The sequence below is a fragment of the Aythya ferina genome (assembly GCF_964211825.1).
Source record: "Aythya ferina genome assembly, chromosome: 9".
NCBI lineage: Eukaryota > Metazoa > Chordata > Aves > Anseriformes > Anatidae > Aythya > Aythya ferina.
This window is the reverse complement of record NC_140305.1, coordinates 23723112-23744540: the sequence shown is the minus strand read 5'-3', so window position 1 is coordinate 23744540 and position 21429 is coordinate 23723112. Positions and strand designations below refer to the sequence as shown.

At 48.4% G+C, this 21429-nt stretch overlaps 1 protein-coding gene and 1 long non-coding RNA gene across 7 annotated transcripts in view; one reads left to right on the top strand and one right to left on the bottom strand.

Annotated features, from left to right (window-relative positions):
• MECOM (MDS1 and EVI1 complex locus) overlaps positions 1-4742 on the bottom strand; it is a 317440-nt gene extending 312698 nt beyond the window's left edge. For 4 of the 6 annotated variants that reach the window (XM_084530220.1, XM_084530225.1, XM_084530231.1 and 1 more), the window contains exon 1: positions 4504-4742. In XM_084530220.1, the coding sequence (XP_084386346.1) occupies positions 4504-4729 (226 nt within the window). In that variant the 5' untranslated portion in view covers positions 4730-4742. The remainder of the gene's footprint in view (positions 1-4503) is intronic. The other 2 variants (XM_084530226.1, XM_084530222.1) reach the window with 1 other exon arrangement.
• Positions 4743-6638: 1896 nt separating this feature from the next.
• On the top strand, positions 6639-19047 carry LOC311441761. Its single transcript, XR_014696203.1, has 3 exons — positions 6639-6748; positions 16657-16772; positions 17382-19047. It is a non-coding gene; the product is annotated as an uncharacterized lncRNA (long non-coding RNA).
• The last annotated feature ends 2382 nt before the right edge of the window (positions 19048-21429 follow it).

Below are 21429 nucleotides of genomic sequence, written 5' to 3'. Positions count from 1 at the left end.
CACAGACACACAATGAGTTTATTTATTTAGAAAGTTGTTAAATAGAGTCTGGGAATTCAAATATTCAATGTTGACATTGTGCAGGGCTGGCGGGGAGCCAGCCCCGGCGCTCCGGGGGGACCCAATGGCCGCGGCGCCCAGGCCCTCGCCCCTCCCAGCCCACGGACGAGGTAAAAGCCATTAGTTATACCCACAAGCAATAGCTGAATCCGAGTCAAATAATGTTGCCTCAGCCAGCCAACTTCAAAGGCGTGTAAGTGTGTTTGGCTTTTTAGTGCTGGAACTGCAGCAATATGTCACACTTTTGAAAGAGTTTTGTAAACAGTTCCTTCCCCTTTGTAGAAACATTTCTTAAGTTTCTTGTACCCCGTGTAAACAGCGCTAATTAACAAGGGTTACATTTTTCATTTACAAGCAGGGCCGCATTAATGACGAGCTTGCTCCTCGGACCCTCCTTCCCCTTTGTGTCCTGCCCCTGCCCCTCACTGTAGCCGGGTCGGTGCAGCGGGGGGCAGCTGGGGGCAGACGGGGGGCAGACGGGGGGCAGACAGGGGGCATTTGGGGGCATTTGGGGGCAGCTGGGGGTAGCTGGGGGCAGCTGGGGGCAGCAGGTAGTGGTGGCTGCCCAGGGGCAGGCGGCGGTGCCAGATGTGGTGGTGGTGGCTGCTGGGGGAGGAAGAGGGGGTGGGCAGGGAGAGAGGGAGATGGAAAAATTGGGGGGAGAGAGGAGGGAGAGGAGGGGAGGGAAGGGAGAGACTGGGTGAGGGAGTGGGAGGGAGAGAGGGGAGGAAGGAGGAAGGATGGAAAGAGAAAAGGAAGGAGGGAAGGAGGGAAGGAGGGAAGGAAGGAGGGAGGGAAGGAGGGAGGGAGGGAGGGAGGGAGGGAGGGAGGGAGGGAGGGAGGGAAGGAAGGAAGGAAGGAAGGAAGGAAGGAAGGAAGGAAGGAAGGAAGGAAGGAAGGAAGGAAGGAAGGAAGGAAGGAAGGAAGGAAGGAAGGAAGGAAGGAAGGAAGGAAGGAAGAGGAGAGGAGGAGAGAAAGAGAAGAAAGAAGAAAGAAAGAGAAGAAAGAGAAAGAAATAGTGATAGAGAGAGAGAGAGAAAGAGAGAAAGAAAGAGGGAAAGAGAAAAAGAGAGAGAGAGAAAGAGAGAGAGAGAGAGAGAGAGAGAAAGAAAGAAAGAAAGAAAGAAAGAAAGAAAGAAAGAAAGAAAGAAAGAAAGAAAGAAAGAAAGAAAGAAAGAAAGAAAGAAAGAAAGAAAGAAAGAAAGAAAGAAAGAAAGAAAAAGGAAGGAATTTAAAAAAAAAAAAAAAAAAAAAAAGGAGAAAAAGAGGAAAAATGAAGGGCAAAAAAAAGAGGGGGAAAATGAAGAGGGAAAGTAGGAAAGGAAGCAAGGGGCGAGGAAAGCCCCCCGCCCGCCCTGCACCCTGCCAAGGGTTAAGGCAGCGCCCCGGGACGATGTGCCCGGCATGTAATGGGATTGTCTCGGCCGGCCCCGGAGCCTCCCGTGCCTGCGGCCGCCGCGCAGAAGCCACCCGGGGACAGCGCCGCGCCGGGATGCTGCGGGCCGGGCCGGGTCGGGACAAACCGAGCCGGGACAAACCGAGCCGGGACAAACCGAGCCGGGACAAGCCGAGCAGGGACAAGCCGAGCCCAGCCGAGCCGAGCCGTGCCGGCTGCACGGCGCCGGCTGCGGTATAGGCACCGGTAAAGCAAGGGAGAGCGAAGAGCCCCGCCGCGAGGGCTGGGAGCCCGGGCACGGCAAACGTTTCCCTGCTCGAAAACAAATTCCCGGACCGAGTCTTAAACAGGCAAATAAACTTGCCGGCTCTGTTTTTCAATCGGGGTTTTTTAAGTACTAGGCTGAGGCAAATTACAGGCGCAGGAAAAGCTGCTGAAACTTAGGAAAGTGTTATTTTACTATCTCAGATGGTTAGGGGGATCTGGATCTACCTTGGCCGCACTAAATTGCCTGTAAAAAAGTGGTGATAAAGTGTAAAAGTAACAAGTGCCTCCTTCTTCACGTGTGTTCCCCTAAGCTGATCACCTTCTGCCTCTTTACGAGGCTACCGGGGGGCCGGGGGCTGCCCCGGGCCGGCTGCAGGGCTGCGGGCTTGCGGCGGCCGGGGCTGGGGCGGGGGTTATTCGGGGATAAGGGATCCCCGGGGGGGGCACAACCCCCCCGGACCGGCACAAAAAAGCTCCCCGAGGCCCTGGGGCTGCCCGGCGCTGCGCGACCCGCGGGGGACCACGCAGGTGCAGCGCGGCTGCGGATGGCCGGCCCCGCATCCCCAGGGCTGGACCCTCACCCCTAGGGTAGATCCGTACCCCCAGGGTCAGATCCGTACCCTCAGGGTCAGATCTGCACCCCCAGGGTCGGATCCGTACCCCCAAAGCTGGATCCGCACCCCCAGGGCCGGCCCCGGACCCCCGCACCCGGCCCCGCACCGCTCGCCCCGCAAGCGCTGCAGCGAGGAAGGCTTCAGCTCCCTTTTCCCCCTGTTTTTAAAGCTGGTCTTTAAAAAATATATATATATATATCAATAGTTATTCCCTACTAGTTATTCCTCTTTTTGTTCCTTCTATTTTTTTTTCTTTATAGTTTGGGCGCACTGTAAGGGGGGGACACCTCCAAATTGGTTTTCGGCAGTTTTCCACCGAGGCCGAGCAAATGTTCACGGCAGGTACCCGCCTGTGACGACGAGGGAAAAGCTTTCCTGAGCATTAGCGGCAGCCACACAATCGGGGCGATTTTTATTTGCCGCACACACAAAAAAAATGAAAAGTGAAATAATGCAAGGGGCGCGCTGGATCCCGATCCCTGCCGCTTTTCCACGTAAGAGGGTGAAGGCTACGAAATGCTTGCTGGTCCCAGCCCCGAAAGAAAGCACCGAAAAGCTGCAAACTTTTCCGACGACATCGCAGGGGTCGCCTCCGACCCCGCTTCCACTTGCCGTGAAACCGAGCGCTTCTTCGGGGAGGGGGAGAAAAAAAAAAATAAAAAAAGAGCGAGCCTTTCGCAAAACGCCCGAATCCCGGCTTTTTAAACCCGATTTCCTTTAGAAGTGGATTGCAGCCGGAGGATTAGTTAATGCAGCCGCGGACACGGTGCTAGCCCCGGAGCAGGGACCGCGAGCTGGGCACCGAGCAACATTTTTGTTTGCAAACTGTGTGCGCCGGCTTCCCCGCTCGAAAATCACCTAATCAAAGGCAGGTTGCTGCCGGTATTGTTAAGGTTCACGGCAAAGCTGGGGATGATGCGGAGAGATCTTTCGCTCCCCCTTTTCCACGCTCCTCTATTTTTTTTTTCACAAATAAAGAGTAAATAAGCATCTGCTTTTTACGTCACGCAACTTATGCAACATTTCATCTGACTTTCTTTTTTTTTCTTTCTTTCCTTTTTTTTTTTTTTTCGCCTGCCCATTTATTTTTTTTTTCACTCGGGAATGTGGGTTGCCAGAGACATGGATATCAACTGAAACTTGCTCAGATATGTCAGGGAAAATAAAGACATCAGCTGCTTTTAAAATAGGACGCCAAAGCTGGCGAAGTTTGGTTGTTGATTCCCTCTTTTTTTAAAAAAAAAAAAAAAAAAAGAATAAAAATCAAATCAAATCAAAACACCGCTGCAGTTAAAAGCAAAGATCTCTATCAGAAAGGAGAAACAGATGGAGCGAGCGTAGGACAAATAATTAAATAAGTCGGCGGTTGCGTGTGGACGGCCGAGCCCTCGCCCCGCGGAGCAGAGACCTCGGGGCGGCCAAAGCGTATAAAAAACCGCTGGAGAGGAGCCCGAAATCCCGGCGTTTCGCTCCCCTTTTCCGCGGCTGCCTCCAGCCTCTCCCCCTGCCCCCGGCCGCCGCCCCCCCTTCCCTCCCCCCAGCTCCGCGCAACCTCCGCGCAACCTCGGCGCAGCCTCCCCACGCGTGCCGCGCTCCCACGGCCCCCCCGCCCGGTGGGGTCGGTCCCGAAACCCGCGGATAAAGGGGCTGAGGGGGGGTTCCTTTTGGGGTGGGGGCACAAGCAGAGGGAGGAGGGGGGGGGGGCCGGCTACCTGCGCGCCCCCGCGGAGCTGCGGGGCCCCTCGGTGCGCGCACGCACCCGCACCCCCACCCGCGGCCCCCAGCCCTGCGCGCAGCCCACAGCGCCCACTATAGGGCCCGCAGCCTCTCGCACATCCCCCCCCCCGACCCCCCCCCTCCAGCCCCCGGCGGCGGCAGCAACTTCCAGCGCTCGCCACTGAACTTTTCCTCAACTCCTTCCCCACCTCCCGCCGGGAGCCCGCAGCCCCCACGCAGGATCCGGCCCCGCTCCGTGCCCCGGCTGCAGCCCCGCAGCTTCCCCCCCCCCCACCCCTCCGCCCCCGGGCCGTGCCGAGCCGAGCCGAGCTGAGCCGGGCCGGGGGATGCTGCAGGTTGCCGGCCAAGCTCCTCGCCGCATCAGCCCCGTCTGTGCAACATGGCAGAGAGCGAGGGTGGAAAGCCAAGAGAAAGGGGGATTGCACCTACTTGCGGCCAGCTTCCTCGCCCTGCCTTTGGATCGCATGCTGCCAGTCCCGCGGCCGATGCTGCCGGGGGGGTGGGGGGGCTTTTTTTTTTTTTTTTTCCTCTCTTTTTCCTCCTTTTTTTCGCTCCCCCTCTCTCCTCTCCCTCTCCCGCACACACACGCTCTCCCTTTCTCGCAAACCCGGCTCGCTATCTCTCCAGCATTGTCAGTTTGGACACCTTCGCACATGCGCACGGGCGGCTCCCCCCCGCTCTTCAACATTTCAGCGCCGCCAAAAAAAAGTTTGCAGCGATCCATCACCGCCGGGGGGGACCCTGACAGCCGCCACCGGGGCCGGCCCGGGCCGGGCAGCCGCCGCCGGAGGGCTGAGAGCCGGCAGCTCCGCGCCCCCGCCGGGGCAGGGGCCGGGGCTGGAAGAAATGACATTTTTTTTCTCCCCATTTTTTCATTTTTCCTCTCTTTTATTTTATTTTTTTTTATTTTTTATTTTTCGCTTATTAACGCCGTTCCGGCGTCCGTGCCCTAAGTTTAAGTTTATTTTCATCCGGCCGCGGTTCTCGTGGATCCCCGCGTACACACGGGTGGGCAGAGATAACGTGGTGATGGGTTTGGTTGTGTGCGCGGATCGCTGCGCTGCGCGCTCGCCCAGCGCGGACACTTTCCCCACCTTGAACTCGGCTCAGCCACCGCCAGTTGGGCAGAAAAAAGTGCTTTTAAAACAGAAACACCGAGCGCTCTAATCTGTTTTAATTACAGGCTTTGCCAATCAAAGAGGGAGCGCGCTGAAATTGGGAACTCCTTTAGGGGATGGCTGTGTCCGAGGTATGAATCAATCCCAACTACATATAGATTTTCCTCCGGTACAACCTCCTTGCATTAAACAGTTTTGTTCAATACCTTCCCTGCGCTATTTATGTTCCCATTAATATCTGTTGCAAATCCTGCCAGACACCATAAAAGAAAATTACAATCTTTCAGACTCGGTGCTGCGCCAGTACATACACGCTGCTCAACTTTTTGTTTTAATAAAATCCTCAGCATCGCCCCTTCCCCTTCTCCACCCTCCCCTCTCGCTGCCGGTGCTGCGGATCGGGGCCCCCCCCGCCGGCCAGGACCCCCGCACCCCACCCGTGCCCCCCCGGACCCACGCGGGATGGGGTCCCCCTTCTCCCGCACCGCTCCCCAAAGGGCTGGAACTCGCCCTGCCGAGCCGCCCTTGATGCCGGGCGTTATTTGGGATTTGCGATTGGGATGATGATTATAATTATAATAATAATTATTATTATAATTATTTATTTTGGGGGGCAGATCCCAGCCCTGCAGCCCTTGCCCGCCGCAGGGGGATGCTCGGGGCCGGGCTGCGGGGCTGCCCTCGGAGGCCGGGCGTTATTCTCCGCCTCCAGCCCCTCCAGGCAGCGCCTCCCGGAGTGGGGCTGCCCAGAGGTGGGTCCCCAAAACACCCCCGAGACCGACCCACGTAGCCACCGCGTCTGGGAAAAGCAAAATCCCCCGTGAGGGGGCTTTGCAAAACTCCCCCCTTCCCTTAAACCCTACTACTTCTTTCAGCGGAGACCCCCGCAAAGCCCCCACGAAGCCCCCTCGAAGCCCCCAGCCCCTCCCGGGGGCCAGCCCCAAGCCCTGCGCCCCACTCTTTGCCTGCCGCTCCCCTGCCCACTCGCGGGGAGGACACGCGTGGGAGCGCAGATGCGGCGTTCCCGGGGCGGGCAGCCCTCACCCCCCCTCTCCCTCTTGTCACCGCCACCTGCCCTTCGTCCCGGCGGCCTCGGGAGCCCGGCAGGTGCCTCGCCACCCTCCGGGACCCCCCCCCCGCCATCCCGGGCCGCCTCCCGGCCGCCCCCCGCCGCCTGCCCGCCCTCCCCGCCGCCCCCGGGGTCGGCAGCCGCAGGCTCCCCACGCTCGCTCCTGTCCCCGCGTGTTCGCGACGACCCCCCCGGGAAATCCGTTTCGTTCCCGACGGGGGGAGGCTCGGCCTCGCCGCCAGCCTCCTCCGCCTCCCCTCACGGCCGGCTGCGGGGACGAGAGCTCGTTTGCAGCGGGTCCACGGCCACGCGAAAATATTTATTTGGGGAGGGGGGGTGGGGGGTGGGAGATGGTTTTCTCGTCCACGCCGGGAGAGCACAAGCACCCCCTCGCACATTCCCCGTAACAGGAAATTTTCTCTTCCTTACATGACAATTGAACGAGCCCCGCAGCCTACTTGGAGAAAAGTTGGAATTCTTCATCGAGGTATTTTGTTGGGCTATTGTCTTTGTGCAGTGAACTTTACGTCGTGCTATTCAATCGCCATCTATATTCTCCTAGCTACCAGTAAGATTAATTTAATCATTGTAATGCAATTATTAATACTGTTTACCCAACGCTTGATTTCGGGTTTGCTGTTAAGAAATTAAGCTCCTCGCTGGGCGACCGAAAAAAAAAAAAAAAAAAAAAAAAAAAAAAGCAACGCAGGGATTTCCAGCCCACGTTGAAATGAAACAGTCCTCTTTATTTAGTCTCAGAACTGCAGCTTTCAGCCATGGGCTCAATTAGGCAAAATGGAAACAATTTTCATTCATTGCAATAACTCACTGTTCTGCTGATCACTTTCAAAATATACACTTTATTATTATACGCTGACCTCGGTGCCGCCGAGTGGCAAGGCTAGAAAGAGGCAGAGGGATCTCTCCAGCCCCCTTGGGCTGTAATTATTAGAAATTAATTGGGTTCAGGACCCCGGGTAGCACGGGTAAATTAATAGCTTGTCTGGTTGTTTAAAGCCGGCCCCCAGCCCCCGGCCGAGCCGGGGAGGGGGCTCCCAGAGCCGGACCCCGCCGGGCGAGCGCCTCCGGCTCCCCCGCCGGCTTTCGGGGAGCTATGGAGGGGTTAAAATCCAACCTAAAGATCCTGTATACTTGGAGCTGTCGTGCGGGGAGTAAAAGTGAAAAGGGAGCCTTAGGCAAAAGGAAATTACTGCAAGCCCGCGTGACCTTTCCGAGAGGTAATCAATCAAGTGATCAACAGGGATATTTATCATTGCTAGATGGGGCTACTTTACAAATGCACGGGGGGGGGCACGCACGCACACACACAAAAGTTTGGATAAAGCCGGTGAGTCTGAAGACAAATACGGAGGCTTTAATCGCTGGGAAGCTTGCAAATTTTCCTTTCCGAGCTCCCAGAAGGTAAGGGAGGGAGAAAAGGGCTCCGAAGTTTCCCAGTAGAAAATGCCTCCTGTGCTAGGTGGTCACATGGAAGCTGTCCGCTCTGCTCGGCGGTCCTGGGAAAGGCTGGGAACGACAGATGTGATTTAAAAAAAAAAAGAAATAGGTCCAAATACGAGGGAAAATAATAGAGAGAGATGGAAGCTCTGATAGCCGGGCTCGGTGTTTGTTTTCATGTAATGTGTTTTTATTTGCTGGCTCGAGCTCGGAGGCTGCGGAGCCCGCTCCTGGCTGCCTCTGCTCCCCGAAACGGTTAACTTGGAAACCAACCCAAGGCAACCCAAACCCCAAAACCCGTGCCCCCTGTTAGACGAAATCAGCGATCTGCTTCAATTAAACTTGCTCTCCGTAGCATAAAGCATCCACCGCGATGCAGGCAATGAAACCCAGCAATAAAAGCGCTTGCATTTTCTGCACAGTTTCCCTCTCCCTTGTAAAACATGCCTTCGCGTAAGCCCCAGACATTTCATTTTGCGCCCTACAACTTATCGGCTCCCTTCCCAACCCCCAAAAAACCGCTTTTTCTTATTTTCCCCCCAATTTTACTCCTGCACCAAACTCTCCTCGGTGCCTTCCCGGTGTAGGGACCCCGATCCCGACCCCCCCGGACCCTCAGCCCCGCGGAGAAGGGCGCAAAGCGGCGGCCGGGGCTGCGCCTCTCGCTGCGCGCTGCGCGCAAATCGCCGCCCCCGCGGCCGGGCTCGCCCCGCGCAACGCTGCGCGCCTCCTGCGCGGTCTGCGGCGCCCCCGCGCGGCCCCGGCGCAGCACTGCAGGGCTCAGGAGGGGGCACCGAGGCTCCCCCCAGCATCCCGCGGAGATTTCCGCGGACACGGCTTTCTCCCGTGCCCGGCAGAAGGGATGCTACCCCCGGGGGATGGAGGGAGAGAGGTCGCGCGTTGAGGGGTGCGCAGGGGATGGTGGAGAGGTCTCCGCCGGGGATGGTTCCCCGTGGAAATGGTGCGGGATGCAGGGTGAGGTACATCACCTTTCTGCCCTTATGGATGTGAGTGAAGTACATCTGCCCATGGGGGCTTGGGTTTCGGCACCGTTTGGGCTGAAGGAAAAAGAAAGAGGACGCAGTGGGTGGATGGAAAGAGCAGGACGGGGCTTAGCATGGAGCACAGAAGAAGAAAATTTTGTTTTCTGCCTCATCGTGGCTCCTTCATGTGGGACTTGCAGCCTCGTGTAACCAGAGGGAGGCTTCACCAGATCCCAGGGCTTTGCTTCAAGGCACCACAGCAATGCACTGCAGAGATCTAAACCACAATTTTTAACCTTTTTCAGGGAAATCCTCAAAGCCTTAGGAGAGACCTCAAAGAGGCACAAACATCTCCACCAGTGAGGAATCCATCCAGCAAAGCCCCCAGCCCCGCAAGGAGGAGGCAGGGCAGGGACATCCCAGGACATACAGCAGGACTCGTGCATCCCCCAGCTGCAAACGTAACATTTATTTACCAGTTAACCAAAGAGAGGTACAACCAATGCCCCCAAGCCAAGCTCCTCCCCAAGAATTAGAGCACCACGTAACCAAAAAAGTCGTGTCTTCATATCCTCAGGAGGTGACCCTTGGTCTGCCTGCTCCTAAAGGAGATGCAACAGGAAAAAGTAACGGGGAGGAGGGGGGAAGTAATTACGGGCCACTAGAGAGAGAACAAACATGCTCTGAATGTAGACAAAACACTGGGCAGAGGGGAATTAATAGTGTGACAAATCAAAAGGGAAAAATGTCAGCAGAGATCAGCCGAAAGTGAACATCCTATTAAAAGCGAAAATTGAAATAATCAAAATCGCAGAGAAAGACAGAAAGGGGAAGAGATTTGAAAAGCAATCCCAGGTAAAAATAAAGGAAGGAGGTGAGCTCTACCTCAGTGCTCAGCAACGGTCACAGGGCAAAAACAAATTAAAATAAAAAGGCAGCCCCACTGTGCAGGTAGGTGACTCGGCACAGGGGCTGATTACACCAAGGGGGCCAGGCTGGCTGCCGCTAAGCACAGTGGCATGGACAGGGTCAGAAAATCCCTACAGAAGCAGAGAGGGGTGTTTGGGGGCCTCCCCGGTGGCTCTGAAGAAGGAAGGGGCTGTGGGTAGGTGGGATGTGGGCTTGGGGAGCTGCGGTCCCCTCTAGGCAGTGTTCGCAGGGGAAACGGAGCAACAAGCACCCAGCAGCTCCAGCAGGGCACTGCCATTCCCCAAATCATGATTTCTTTCACTGGAGCCCTGTGCAAAAGCAGGCCTGCCCTGTACCAGGGAGGCTGGGGAAGCTTCGGGTATCTGGCTGCTTGAACAAGATGACACGACTAAACGTAAGGGGGGAAATGTAAAGGGACGACAGCAGAAAATGTAAAGGGGCCTCTGGCTGGCAACACTGCAATAAATGAATTTTTTGAGCCAAAACTAAAATTAGCTGCTTGTGTCAGTGAGAGCAGGACGCCGACCCAGGATTATCAGCGAGATCCCGGAGTTTCTCTTTGCTGGTCCTTCAACTGCTTTCGTTCGGAGCCGTACAGCCAGTAAAGCGCGGGCGTCTTCCTGCCTCTCTTTGCAGGAACCACAAAGACAGGTTAACACATCAGCCTTTATAAAATCCACAAACCCATTTTTCCCTCTAAAGCATAAGGAACACATTCATATTTCACTCCCATTTCTCTCCAGTCCAAAAGCACAGGGTCGGAATTAATGAGTAAAGTATTTGTGTGACGTTTTATATTGTATTGGCATTTATATAGTGCTTTTCACAGGCTTCATGTCAAAACCCTTTACAGGGCAATAAATCATACACCTTTCCTGATGAAATTGTATGTAGGCAATTGGGCACCTATCCTGCCCTCAGCAAGGTCCCGCGTGCGAGGCACGGGGAGTGTGATGAAACCTGCAGAAGGGTGTCTGAAAAAATGGATGGAGGTCAGACCTTCCCCCCTCAATATCCTGCAACACGGTAAAAAGACTTCAGAGCCCACTTGAACAGCCACAGGAAAGACCTAACCTTAACACGACAGAGCTGCTCTTACAGTCCGGATTACTCAACATGCAAATTGAATCGGGGGTCTTACACTTAACCCCATTTTTTTTTTTTTTTTGCTTCTGAATTTAAACAAGATGTCCATTTCCATTAGATACAGGGATATTTATATTGAGTTTGTTTCTGAAAACACTGGTCACTCCCAAGAACGAAGCCAAGTACCAAATTTTGGATCTTGGGCTGATTAGACTGACTTTTACTTGTTTGTTTGCATTCCTGCACTGTTACCAAAACCACTTCTGGGAAAAAAAAAAAAAAAAAAAAAAAAAAAAAAAATGTAATTTAAAGTCTTTTAGGGAAAGATGCCAGGGGAGATGGTAAGAAGAACCATAGGTCTTCTCTGTTGTCCTGCTGGGCAATCACAACACTTCGTGTAGTTCACAACTTCTTTGGAGCCACTGGACCCAAAGGGTGTTTTGCAGAGCATCCCTCCTGGCAGACCCCACCACGTAGATGCAGTTGCCTTGGGATTGCAGAAGGCAATGTCTGAGAGGCAAATGGAAATTCTTTGCAGTAGCTCAACACAATTTTAAAACCACTTTTCCACCTCCCCTATCTGTAGCACTACAGCTGATAACATTCTGCGCATACCGGCTGAGCGTTAAGACGCATTAGAAACCAGCTTGGTTACGATTTATCAGCCGGAAGAACTGTTGGAATAATTTCTGAGCGTGAAAGAATACAAAAAAAATTACTGTTCCCTACCAGTCGTTTAGATTACCTAATCTGAAGTCAAAGTGACTCAGAAGCAAAACAAAAGCTCGCAGGTAAGAGCACACCACCGGACCCCATCAACTTCCACGGGCGGCGTGAGAAGCCGCCTCATCTTATCTCTCAATCCCGTGTCCGTACCCAACTTATTAGCAGTTTGAAGAATGATCTGTAATTGATACACACGCATAGACCTCACTGAGATAGATGACATTGATAATTAAAATGGTCTTTTCAGTGGGAAATGCTATCGGTATCGATAGCTGGAGTTGAATTTTCAGAGTAACCAAGACATTAGAGCCTGTAAAACCTTTTCTTTCTGGCAGTAACACACTCAAAGATTAAATTAGACTAAATGTTTGTTACAACAAACGGATTTATGTTAGCATTCAGGATTATGCTCGCAGTCAGTGTTTATTATGCTTTTGGTCGTATTTATTCTAAAGGTCTCATTTTCCTACTTCCATAATTTTTTGATCAGTTTTGTTTAAACTGGAAGCCTTTTACATTTCACTTTAGAAATTATTATTTTGTCTTAAAACCTCTAACAGGTTACAGTATCTGGAATGAGTACTAAGGAAAAGCAAACAAGCTAGCATAAATTACTGTCTAATCTACCCCACCTGACTATTTCTGAGGTACCTGTTCCTGCAGTATCAAGGTACTGGATCTCTGAGAGCATGTGATCTTTGATTTTACATTGGACGTCTGATAATACTTTTTAATTAAACGTTTTATTTGATGCCTGCTGTAGCTAACATGCAAATAGCATCATATAAAGAATAAAAGAGAACAGGGGAGAGAAAATGGTGCCTAGATGTAGCATGTTTATTGCAATAAAACATCAAAGAAAATCATCCGTTCCCTGCTGAATTAAAATTATCAACTTCAAAGTCTGAGTAAGAATTGGTTGGGGGGAAGAAAAAAAATAACTCTTTCAATCTATTAACATTAAACTTGAAATTAAAATGTTTGTCGGAGCAAATTTGAGGTATTCACACAAATAATTCAGAAAACATACGACTTTTTAGCTTGCTTTGCTGTCCAGTTCCCAGCAAATCTTCTGCTCTGTTGCTACCTTTCACAGGACTTTCAAGACTTCCATAGTGGCTGAGCTGAACCACATTCTATCTTTGCCTTTGTTCTCTTAGAAAAGTGCCTTTAAATTATTTTTTTATATGGCTTTCATTAATTTGAAATCATAAACGCATGGAAAATGATTGTATTCATAGTTGATTCAATACCTGTTTCTAAAAGGCATGAAGAAGGAAGATAGCATTGGAGCACTTTTGCTTCAGTTTGTTGAGGCTTATATGAAAATGTGCATCGACCAATACATCATATCAATAGAGGGCATTTACAGACAACACCTGCAGCTGGCAGAAGCTGAGTGTGCTTCATTCCTTCCCCATCTGATAGGAATCACTCGCTCCTGTGTCACAGTCTGCCGCATCTGTTTAGGAGATGAGCACAGATAATGTCGCTCAGCCCTTTCTGCTAGCTAAGGATTCCCCAAAGGCTGGGTATCAACACCTCCACCACACTTAAACCCAATGTACTCTGAAGTCCCGCTGTTCTAGAGCCATCAAGTACAGCATCCTGATACTATGACTACTGAGTAATCTTTTCAAAAGGTCTTTGGGAAAATTTCCACTGTATTCCCATTTGCTGCTCTATATTGTTTCTTTCATTTGCACTCATCACCCTAATCTGAGTACATTTTAATAGCACACATCTGTTCGACCGTTTCTTCTCCGGCATCTTCCCCGAGGGGGATGCTTACACGGTGCAGTGATTTGTAAGGTTTCTTTTGCCTTTGATGGACTCTAACCAAAAGCTCAGCACCATGAGCTCTCTGGCAGCCCTTCAGGAGCAGCCTTGTGGTACCTGCTGCCTGGAGGAGGGCAGGGAATGGCATCTCACGCTTGTTGCAGGTCTGCCTTTTCCTTCAGCTTTTTCTCCAGCAACCAAAAAGCTCGTAAGAGCCCAGCCCATCTGGACAAAGCAGCTGGGGCAGTGTTAGTGAGGTGCTGCCAGGCCCTGGAGCTGCTGCAGCCCCAGTTTGGAGCCCTGCCAAGGGCACAGCGCTGCTCTGCTCCCATGTCCTGCTCAGCGAGAGCAGCCAGCATCCACACCAGGGCATCTGGCTGAAGGACAAACGATAAAACCCTATAGAAAAGGCAGGAAAGCAAAGATCTGGTTTTCTCCTTCTTCGCATTTCCTAAGGTATCTGTGGTTTAACCTTTTGGTTTTCATTGCTCAGGAAAGTCCTTAAGCCTATTTCACAGCAGGCTGTAAAGATGAGAGCTCGTTCATCAAGAGCAAAACCTCAGATGCATGCAAATTTCATGACAAAGTGCTGAGGTACAAAGAAGAAAAATAATTTTTCCCATCCCAGAAATCATTTCAAAATATCCGAAGTTTTCCCAAAGGCAGCAAGATGCACTTAGAAGTGGGTTCTGTTCGTTGCTTTTGGTTTGTTTGTTTGCTTTGTTTTTACAGAAGCACAGGAAAAGGAAAAGACCACTCCAATAACACCCAGACTTAGGGCTCTCTGGGAACATGAAGATTTTGGGGGTTAAGTTCTTCTTCTCAGACAGGCACTCAGGGTTAGGACACACTCCCTCTCAGTTCTAGCCTGAAAACAAACTTTTTATTACAAAAGTTTCACTGAAGCTGGCATGTTCCCACCAAATGCTTCAGTGGTGAGAAATAAAGAGTTCCCGAGTGTAAAGCACTGCCAAAAAAGTCCCAATCATTTCTAGCCAGTGAGCAAGCAAATGTCTTACTTTACATCGGGAGAGAGGGATCTCTGTGTCCCAGCGGTGCCGTAAGCACATGCCTCAGCTTCCCCCAGCCATTTGCTTCTGCCTCCACTCAGTTAGGTGCCGAAAATAATGGGGGGGGCATTTCCAAACATATTTGCAGTTTGTCTTGTAAATGTTTATAGAAAAAGCATGAATAAAGGACACAGAAAGCTACCGTCACCTTTAGTCTATCCTGTCACAGTGATTCCTATTTTTTTCTCACATACATATACATATATATGTGTGTGTGCATATACACATACACACCCGCTCATGATGTGTGAAGAGATTTTAGAAATAAATCTCTCCCAAATATTTACTCTTCAAACCTCTATGGCTTTTTAAAAGAGAGGTGGGATCCAGGGTAGGGTGCAAAGATCACTTCCGATATCCTCCTTCAGCAACAGCTTGTACAAATGTTATCCAAAGTGGATGTATAGGCACAAATAAAATTTCCTTACAGAAGCAGGGGGAGAAAGATTGAAATTTAGGATCTGCAGAGACAATGATTCTTCTGCACATAACAAGGCTTCACCTGTGGCACTAAGCCCTTGCCTCTTGCTCACACATTGGGCTGTAAAAGAGAAGCTCTTATGCTGCCTGGAATTGAGTGCAAGGTGATAACTTTGTTAAAACTCAAAGTCTTTCTGGAGGAGAAATCATGAAAAGTTTGGACCTTTTAGCACGAGTGTAGTCATGAATCTGATGGAAGTTTGGTGGACACCAAAGCAAAGGACAATGTGAGCACCGATATCAGCCGAGCTCATTTTAAACCACTGCAGCTAGATATTTTGGGGAGGGTATTATTTCCTTGTTCAAACTTCAAGAAGTGGTCATTTGAGGAGCTAAGGGTGCTGAGCCAGCACTTCCAGCGCCCACCGCTGCGATGGCCAGTGGTAAATGCTGGGTGCAGTTGGGGACTTCATATTAGCTAAGTTCACACAAGCTACTCCTTATTAGACTCAACCCGCAAAAATAGCAGCACCTTGCAGCTGGAACACACCAGCCAACCCATACCAACCCTGTCTTTTTCCGAATGCCTTTGGTTTCTGAAATATCACTGCACCTGCCATCGATATCCCCGACAAAGCAGGTACCAGTGGAGAGAACAACCTCTGCACCTCCTCTGCCTGCTCCCTGAGAGCACCCAGCTGAGCAGAAAAATTTTCCCTTTTTCCCTGAAGAAGAGCTCGTGTGTCCAAGACAAAGGCGCAAGAACTCTGTCCCTTCATGTAGTTTTTAATTAATTCTCTCTTAATTCTCAGACAGCAGTCTGAGAAGCGGCAGCATTATATATATGTCCTCCTTATGTTTCACTGTTTACATTGGGTTATTCTCTGGCTATTTCCCAACCTTATTCATTCACCCTGGAGATCAATTTGTACACCAAAATAAAGTATGATCTTATCTTTGCGCCGCACAGAAAAGCGAAACAAAATTTCTCACGGGAGGCAGGGGTTAAGGCACGGGACTGGGTGTCGGAGAAGTGCTGTTCTATTCTTGGCTCTACCACTCACTTGCTGTGGGAGCTTGTGGAGCAAGATATAGAGCAGGAATGGAGACCGTAGCCAATAAATTCCTCCCCTGCAACTTTTCCTCTTTCATTATGCATGAGAGTGAGCATTTCCAGTGTTCGAGCATAGATCTGAAAGCTGAGGAAACGCCACTCGACCGAAATACAGAACTAGCAGAAAATGAGTGGAAAACATCAATTACAAAGCTCTGAAGTACTTAAAGAGGATGTCTATTCACACAGCAAGAACAGTGGGCCAGATCCAGCCCTGGGCTCAGCAGGCACACCTCCACGCGCTGCCCTGGGCTCTCTGTGCCTGCTCCCAGTGCCATGGGCAGGTTCCCTGCAACAGCAAACAGCAAAACCCCAGAGAAGGTCTTCGGCCTGAGAGGTTCTGGTTTGTTTAGAAAAAAAAAAAAAAAAAAAAAAAAAAAAAAAAGGAACCTATGCTTTGTTTTTTAAATAAGCAATCTGGCTTTTAGAAAGTAAAAAATAGAATTTATTAGGGCAGCTTTGATTCAAAAGCCACGGTTCAGACCGTATCTAGATCTGGAGTAGCTAAAACTGCCTAAATTAAAGACAAACTCTCAGCTGCCTCCCGCTGGAAGCAGCATTGCCTTGTGCTCTAGGAGAAACAGACCAGACAGTAATTGCTGTTTGGGTAACAGCTCTGGTGGGATGCACAAAGCTGCAGCAACTCTTACAGGTTTGGGGAATTAAAGAACAATTAAGCACATGGGTCCTCATTTAGGCACGGCAGGGGTAGGCTCTTACACCGCTATGCCAGCTGGTGATGGAAGAGTAAGATCTTTGCAGCTGTGGTGTTCTGTGTGTAAAACGTATTGTCACAAAACTGATTTATCTTGGCCTTAATTATTTTCAGTCATTTTGCCACTTACTCAGATGATCTGCACAGCATCCCACTTTGAGGCACGCTCTCAATGGTCAGTGCAGCTTCAGCCCATTTGCTGACAGCTCTGCAGCCTGCTCCTGGACCAGGTAGGATGAGAGAAGCAACACACTAACCCTGCTCTACACTATCCTTCAGTGTCAACCTTTTTCCAAAATTGCGTATGTGATATATAGGAATAGCATGTGCCTTGTTTTAAAACAAACTGGCCCAGCCAGCTGCTTGGGAAGAAGAACTAGCTTCCTGATTCATAGGAACAATTCTTCCAATTTCATGCTTCTTATAATTTTCTATATTCTACTTGCAGAAATATCAGGCGACCATAGTCTTTAATTGTTAACCTAGGTGCGATGCATGCCTGGTATATAACAATTATTTCTTAATAAAGTATAATTATTATAAAAAAAAAAAAAATCAAGACAGTCTCAGCCTGTGCAACTGAAACTGTTAATTTACCTAAGGGATTATTTCAACATTTATGTATATTAGGCATTATATAAAACCTAGGATTTCTTGGGACATTATCAACAAAGGCAAGGTTTTTTCAAACTCACTTTTTACTGATTGCATTATCAAATACAATTTTATTTGCTTGAATCTTCTGGGAAGGATATGATTTTAATAATGCATAAAAGGCTCGCCTCGTAGTTGGCTGTTGGCTTTTACTTGATACTTAATGTAATCTGTAATTACTCTAGCAGCTCCTGTGCTGGCTGGTGTGTTAAGGTCGCTGGAAAGCTGTGCTGTGTTGTACTTGGTGTACACGAACATCCTTCTGGTGATTGATGGCTACACCCTACGGAAATGTTTTAATTCTGTCCTTGAAGTGTGCCTTCAGGAACACTGTCAGTACGTATTCTTCCTCGTCGAGCAGCACACAGCACTTGGGAATCCGCAGCAGCCCGAGGTCCCTGGCTTCTGCCCGTGGGCATTCAATAACCTCTCCTCTGGGCTTTGAATTCAGTCCCCAAGCCTTCAACCAAGGGACTTATCTACCTCTGATTTACTAGAAGGGGCTACTTTAAAAGGCATACTTAGGACACAAAGATTCCCATGAAAAAGCAGCAACAGCTGGTAAATCACAAACCCAATTATCAGATCCCAAGAAATAATGTGTGTCCTCCTCAGTCAGGTCGCTCACAATTACTCCAAGCCACAGCCACGTCCAGTATCTTGCCTTCACTTTGATGTTGTTTGCTGCAGTAATCTGTCCAGAATCCAGTCAATCTGAACAGATGTATAGAAAAATAGCAAAGGCTACTGTCCATTATCATTTATGTTTCACTTTGCACTATTATCAAGGAAAATACTTGAATACTAAAAAACTTTTGCAGAACTTGGCTTCAGAAGGGCAGAATTCCACCTTTTTATGTATTGTTCCGTTTGCAATAACTCCTCTTTAAACCATATTCCTGAGCTATCTGAAGCCTTTGGCCAGAACCTACAGTTGAGAGGCACAGTTAAAATGCTTCGAGCTGGCTGATATTACAAGACTAGATCCTACTTTAAAGACGTTTAATGTTACCACAGGGCAGCCAAGCCCTCCAACACGGCAGGTTTGCAAGCCAGCAAGTCACCTGCAGCTTCTCATGTCATCTGCTCCAGTGACACCAGCGAGATAAACTGGAAAATAGGAACAAAGCACTGGAAATATTCCAAAGCTGCTGTATCCCAGAGGTTATTTAACTTGGACTTCACATTCCTAAGATTTCCATGAAATAGACTGAGAACTGAAACAGTAGCCGGTATTAAGCACAGAATCAGTAATTTAACTGTTACTCCACATTTTTTTTACAATCCTCACTGAATGTAAACCAGCTTTTTGTCCTGGTGATACAACTTTGCTACCTGAAAAATGGCATTGCCAAGGGGGTAAAAAAAAATCAGTATAGAAAGTCCTGTGGTGAATGAAGAAAACAACTTGGCAGAAAAAGAGATAATTTTGAAAAGCTTATTAATGGGTAGGGTTTTTCGTTTGTTTGTTTTTCTGTACTTCATACCAATTTCTGCACTAGATACCTTTGGATTCTGTGGGTTTTCCAGGAAAATGGTTCACTGAAAGTTGTGTGTTCTTTCAACAAGGAAAATCAAGAGCCAAACTCCACTTGTCATTTGCCAGTATTTGTTATTCATTTTTGATGGTTTCAGATTCATGGTTTCTACTCCCTCTGAAAGTAATTAGAACAGTTATTTACAAGTAATAGGAAAATAAATTTTTAAAATCCTTTATCAGTATATTTCAATATTAAAAACAACAATAAAGAATTAACTCCACCTCCAATAAAACAAACAAAAGGTTCTGGTTTTAATTTTTTTTTTCAGTGTAGAACTTCATGTTTTGTTTGTTGGTTACCTGTTTTCTCAGTGAAATTCATTCATTTCACGTTCACTAACTGACCTGCTCTTCTGTGGAGTTGGGTGTCTTCTTCTCCAGCTCTAGCCAAGAGCAACTAGGTTTTTTTTCTTGTATCTCTCAGCTCACATTGCCAGTGATGTAGATACTTCTAGGGACCAGACACACTTAAATTGCAGACAAGCCAAGAGTATTTGTTATAGTATCAATTCATCTTAACACTTACTGCAAGTTTGAATGCCGCAAGACCAGCACAAATGGAAAATAAATATATTCCCATTCAGGTCTAGTGAAAGATCAGGGAGCTTTTAAACATTGCTGTCTGTAGCTGCTAAGTGACTGCCACACACAAACTGTCTTTGCATTAGTTTTGTGATCGTCTCCACTGGAAATTAATTTTGTTGTACTCATCATTGATGTACTGCATTATTCTTGTCACCAGAAATACACAAAGAGGCTGAATAACAAACCATTAATATTTCTAGATCCTAGGTGGGTGTCTGCGGGTTCTTTTTTTTTTTTTTTTTTTTCTTTTCCTGCAAATAAAAATCACCATACAAAAAAAAAAATCTACATTAATACAGAAGGAAACTGTTATTCAGTACAGCAGTGAGAGCCCCAGCTACTTGCAAGGCCCTACTGCAATCACCGATAACTTGCTGGGAGCAGAATCAAAGAACTGGAGCATGCAACTTCAACCCTATAAGAAAATAAAAATTAAAATTAAAAATTGGCCAGGATAAACAGAGAAAGCATGAAAACAGCGTTTTTCTGGCACCTCCTGTAAAACGAAGAGTTAAATTAATACATGAAAAGATCCTATCAGCTCTGACTCCTCTGAGTTATTAATTGAACACCTTCTTGGAAACAGGTAGATAAAGACGTGTACCTTGGGGAACGAGATAAGAGTGAAAGGAAAGGGAGAGAAATTAGCAGAGTTTTGCCAGTTCACTCCCTTAATTGTCAGGCTAGGCTTGTTCAAAGCTGCTCAGAAAAGCATAATACGAAGTGGTAACTAAAGTGCAGGCTGATGATGCAGAAGATAAAAACTTCAGGATTATACTCAAACATGCTTATCTTTAGACACGTAAGAGGCTGTAAAGCCAGCTGAACGATATAAAGCTGTTCTACAACAAGACAAATGTATACTCCATGTGTTATAAGCAGTTCAAGCTGCTTCCTGTGATGAAAAACATGGACTGTACGGTAGACGTGGTGTAGCTAAGTACAATAGATCCCATGATACAGTTGTTTAAAGGAATATTAGAGTGATGAAAGAAGTGATGGAATTCCTCGCTTTAGGAGGCTCAGAGGCTGAAACGGAGAGAAAAGGTTTAAGTGTGCGGGCTGGGTAAATATTTCTGGTCCTGGAAGGCTGCAGCACAGGCTTTACACGGGAATATCCTGACCTGGAAGGGGACAGCAGTGGGGACAGTGCTGGGCAGCACTTCTCACCCACAGACCTTCGTAGGTGGAGGATCCGCCAAGGAAAAGTGCTCAGCAGGGCACATCTGGACTTGCAGCAGTCTGGGACCAAATCCCCTTCATTTCAGACCATTTCTGCCCTTTCTGCCCTATTTTGTCCCCCTCAGAGTTCAGTGAAGCATCCACATGCACGATTCACATAACACCAACACAAGAAAAAATAAAAATAATAATAAAAAAAACTTTATTGGAATACTAATTGCTGCTCTCAAATATTTGCTCCCAAATTATCATAGCTGCCAATATTCCATCATTAATGTACATGTCTGATTATCTTTCCAACAAAATACAGAGAAGTGCTGCCTTTAAACTTGTTATCATGGCAAAACAGAACGCGATGATAATGCAGCAGAAATTTGGTTTGCAGCTGTGAAATTCCCCAAAGTCTTGTGACTGGGTTACAACTTTGTAACAGACGATTACCTTCCTCCCTCCCACACCTCCCACATTTGTGTTTGGGAAACAAAGTATACATCTCACAAAAGCAAACTGCAAATCTGTTTAAATAAGTGAGAAAGGGGGAGGGCAACTGTGGCAAACTAGACAGGCTACCATTTGCACCTCCAGTGTCTAATTATGCAATGCTTTTGTAGAGGTAAAGATAAAATTGAAGAACTGCAAATGCTGATCTCTGACACTATTTTTGAGGTCAAGGTTTCAAACTAATTTTTCAAGGTGAATCCTGAAGTTTATAAACAGGAAAAGGAAAATCTTTAATTTGAGAAAAATGTGTTTTGATTAGTTTCTAAGACAAACATAAACTGAAAACTACTACTAATTTGGTCAGGCTTGAAAAGTAATAATAAAATAATAACAATAATAATTTAAATAGCATTCCTTCATGACCTGAGCTTTGCTAAAATGTACATCACAAAATGCATTTTTAATGCCTTCTTACACAGGGATGA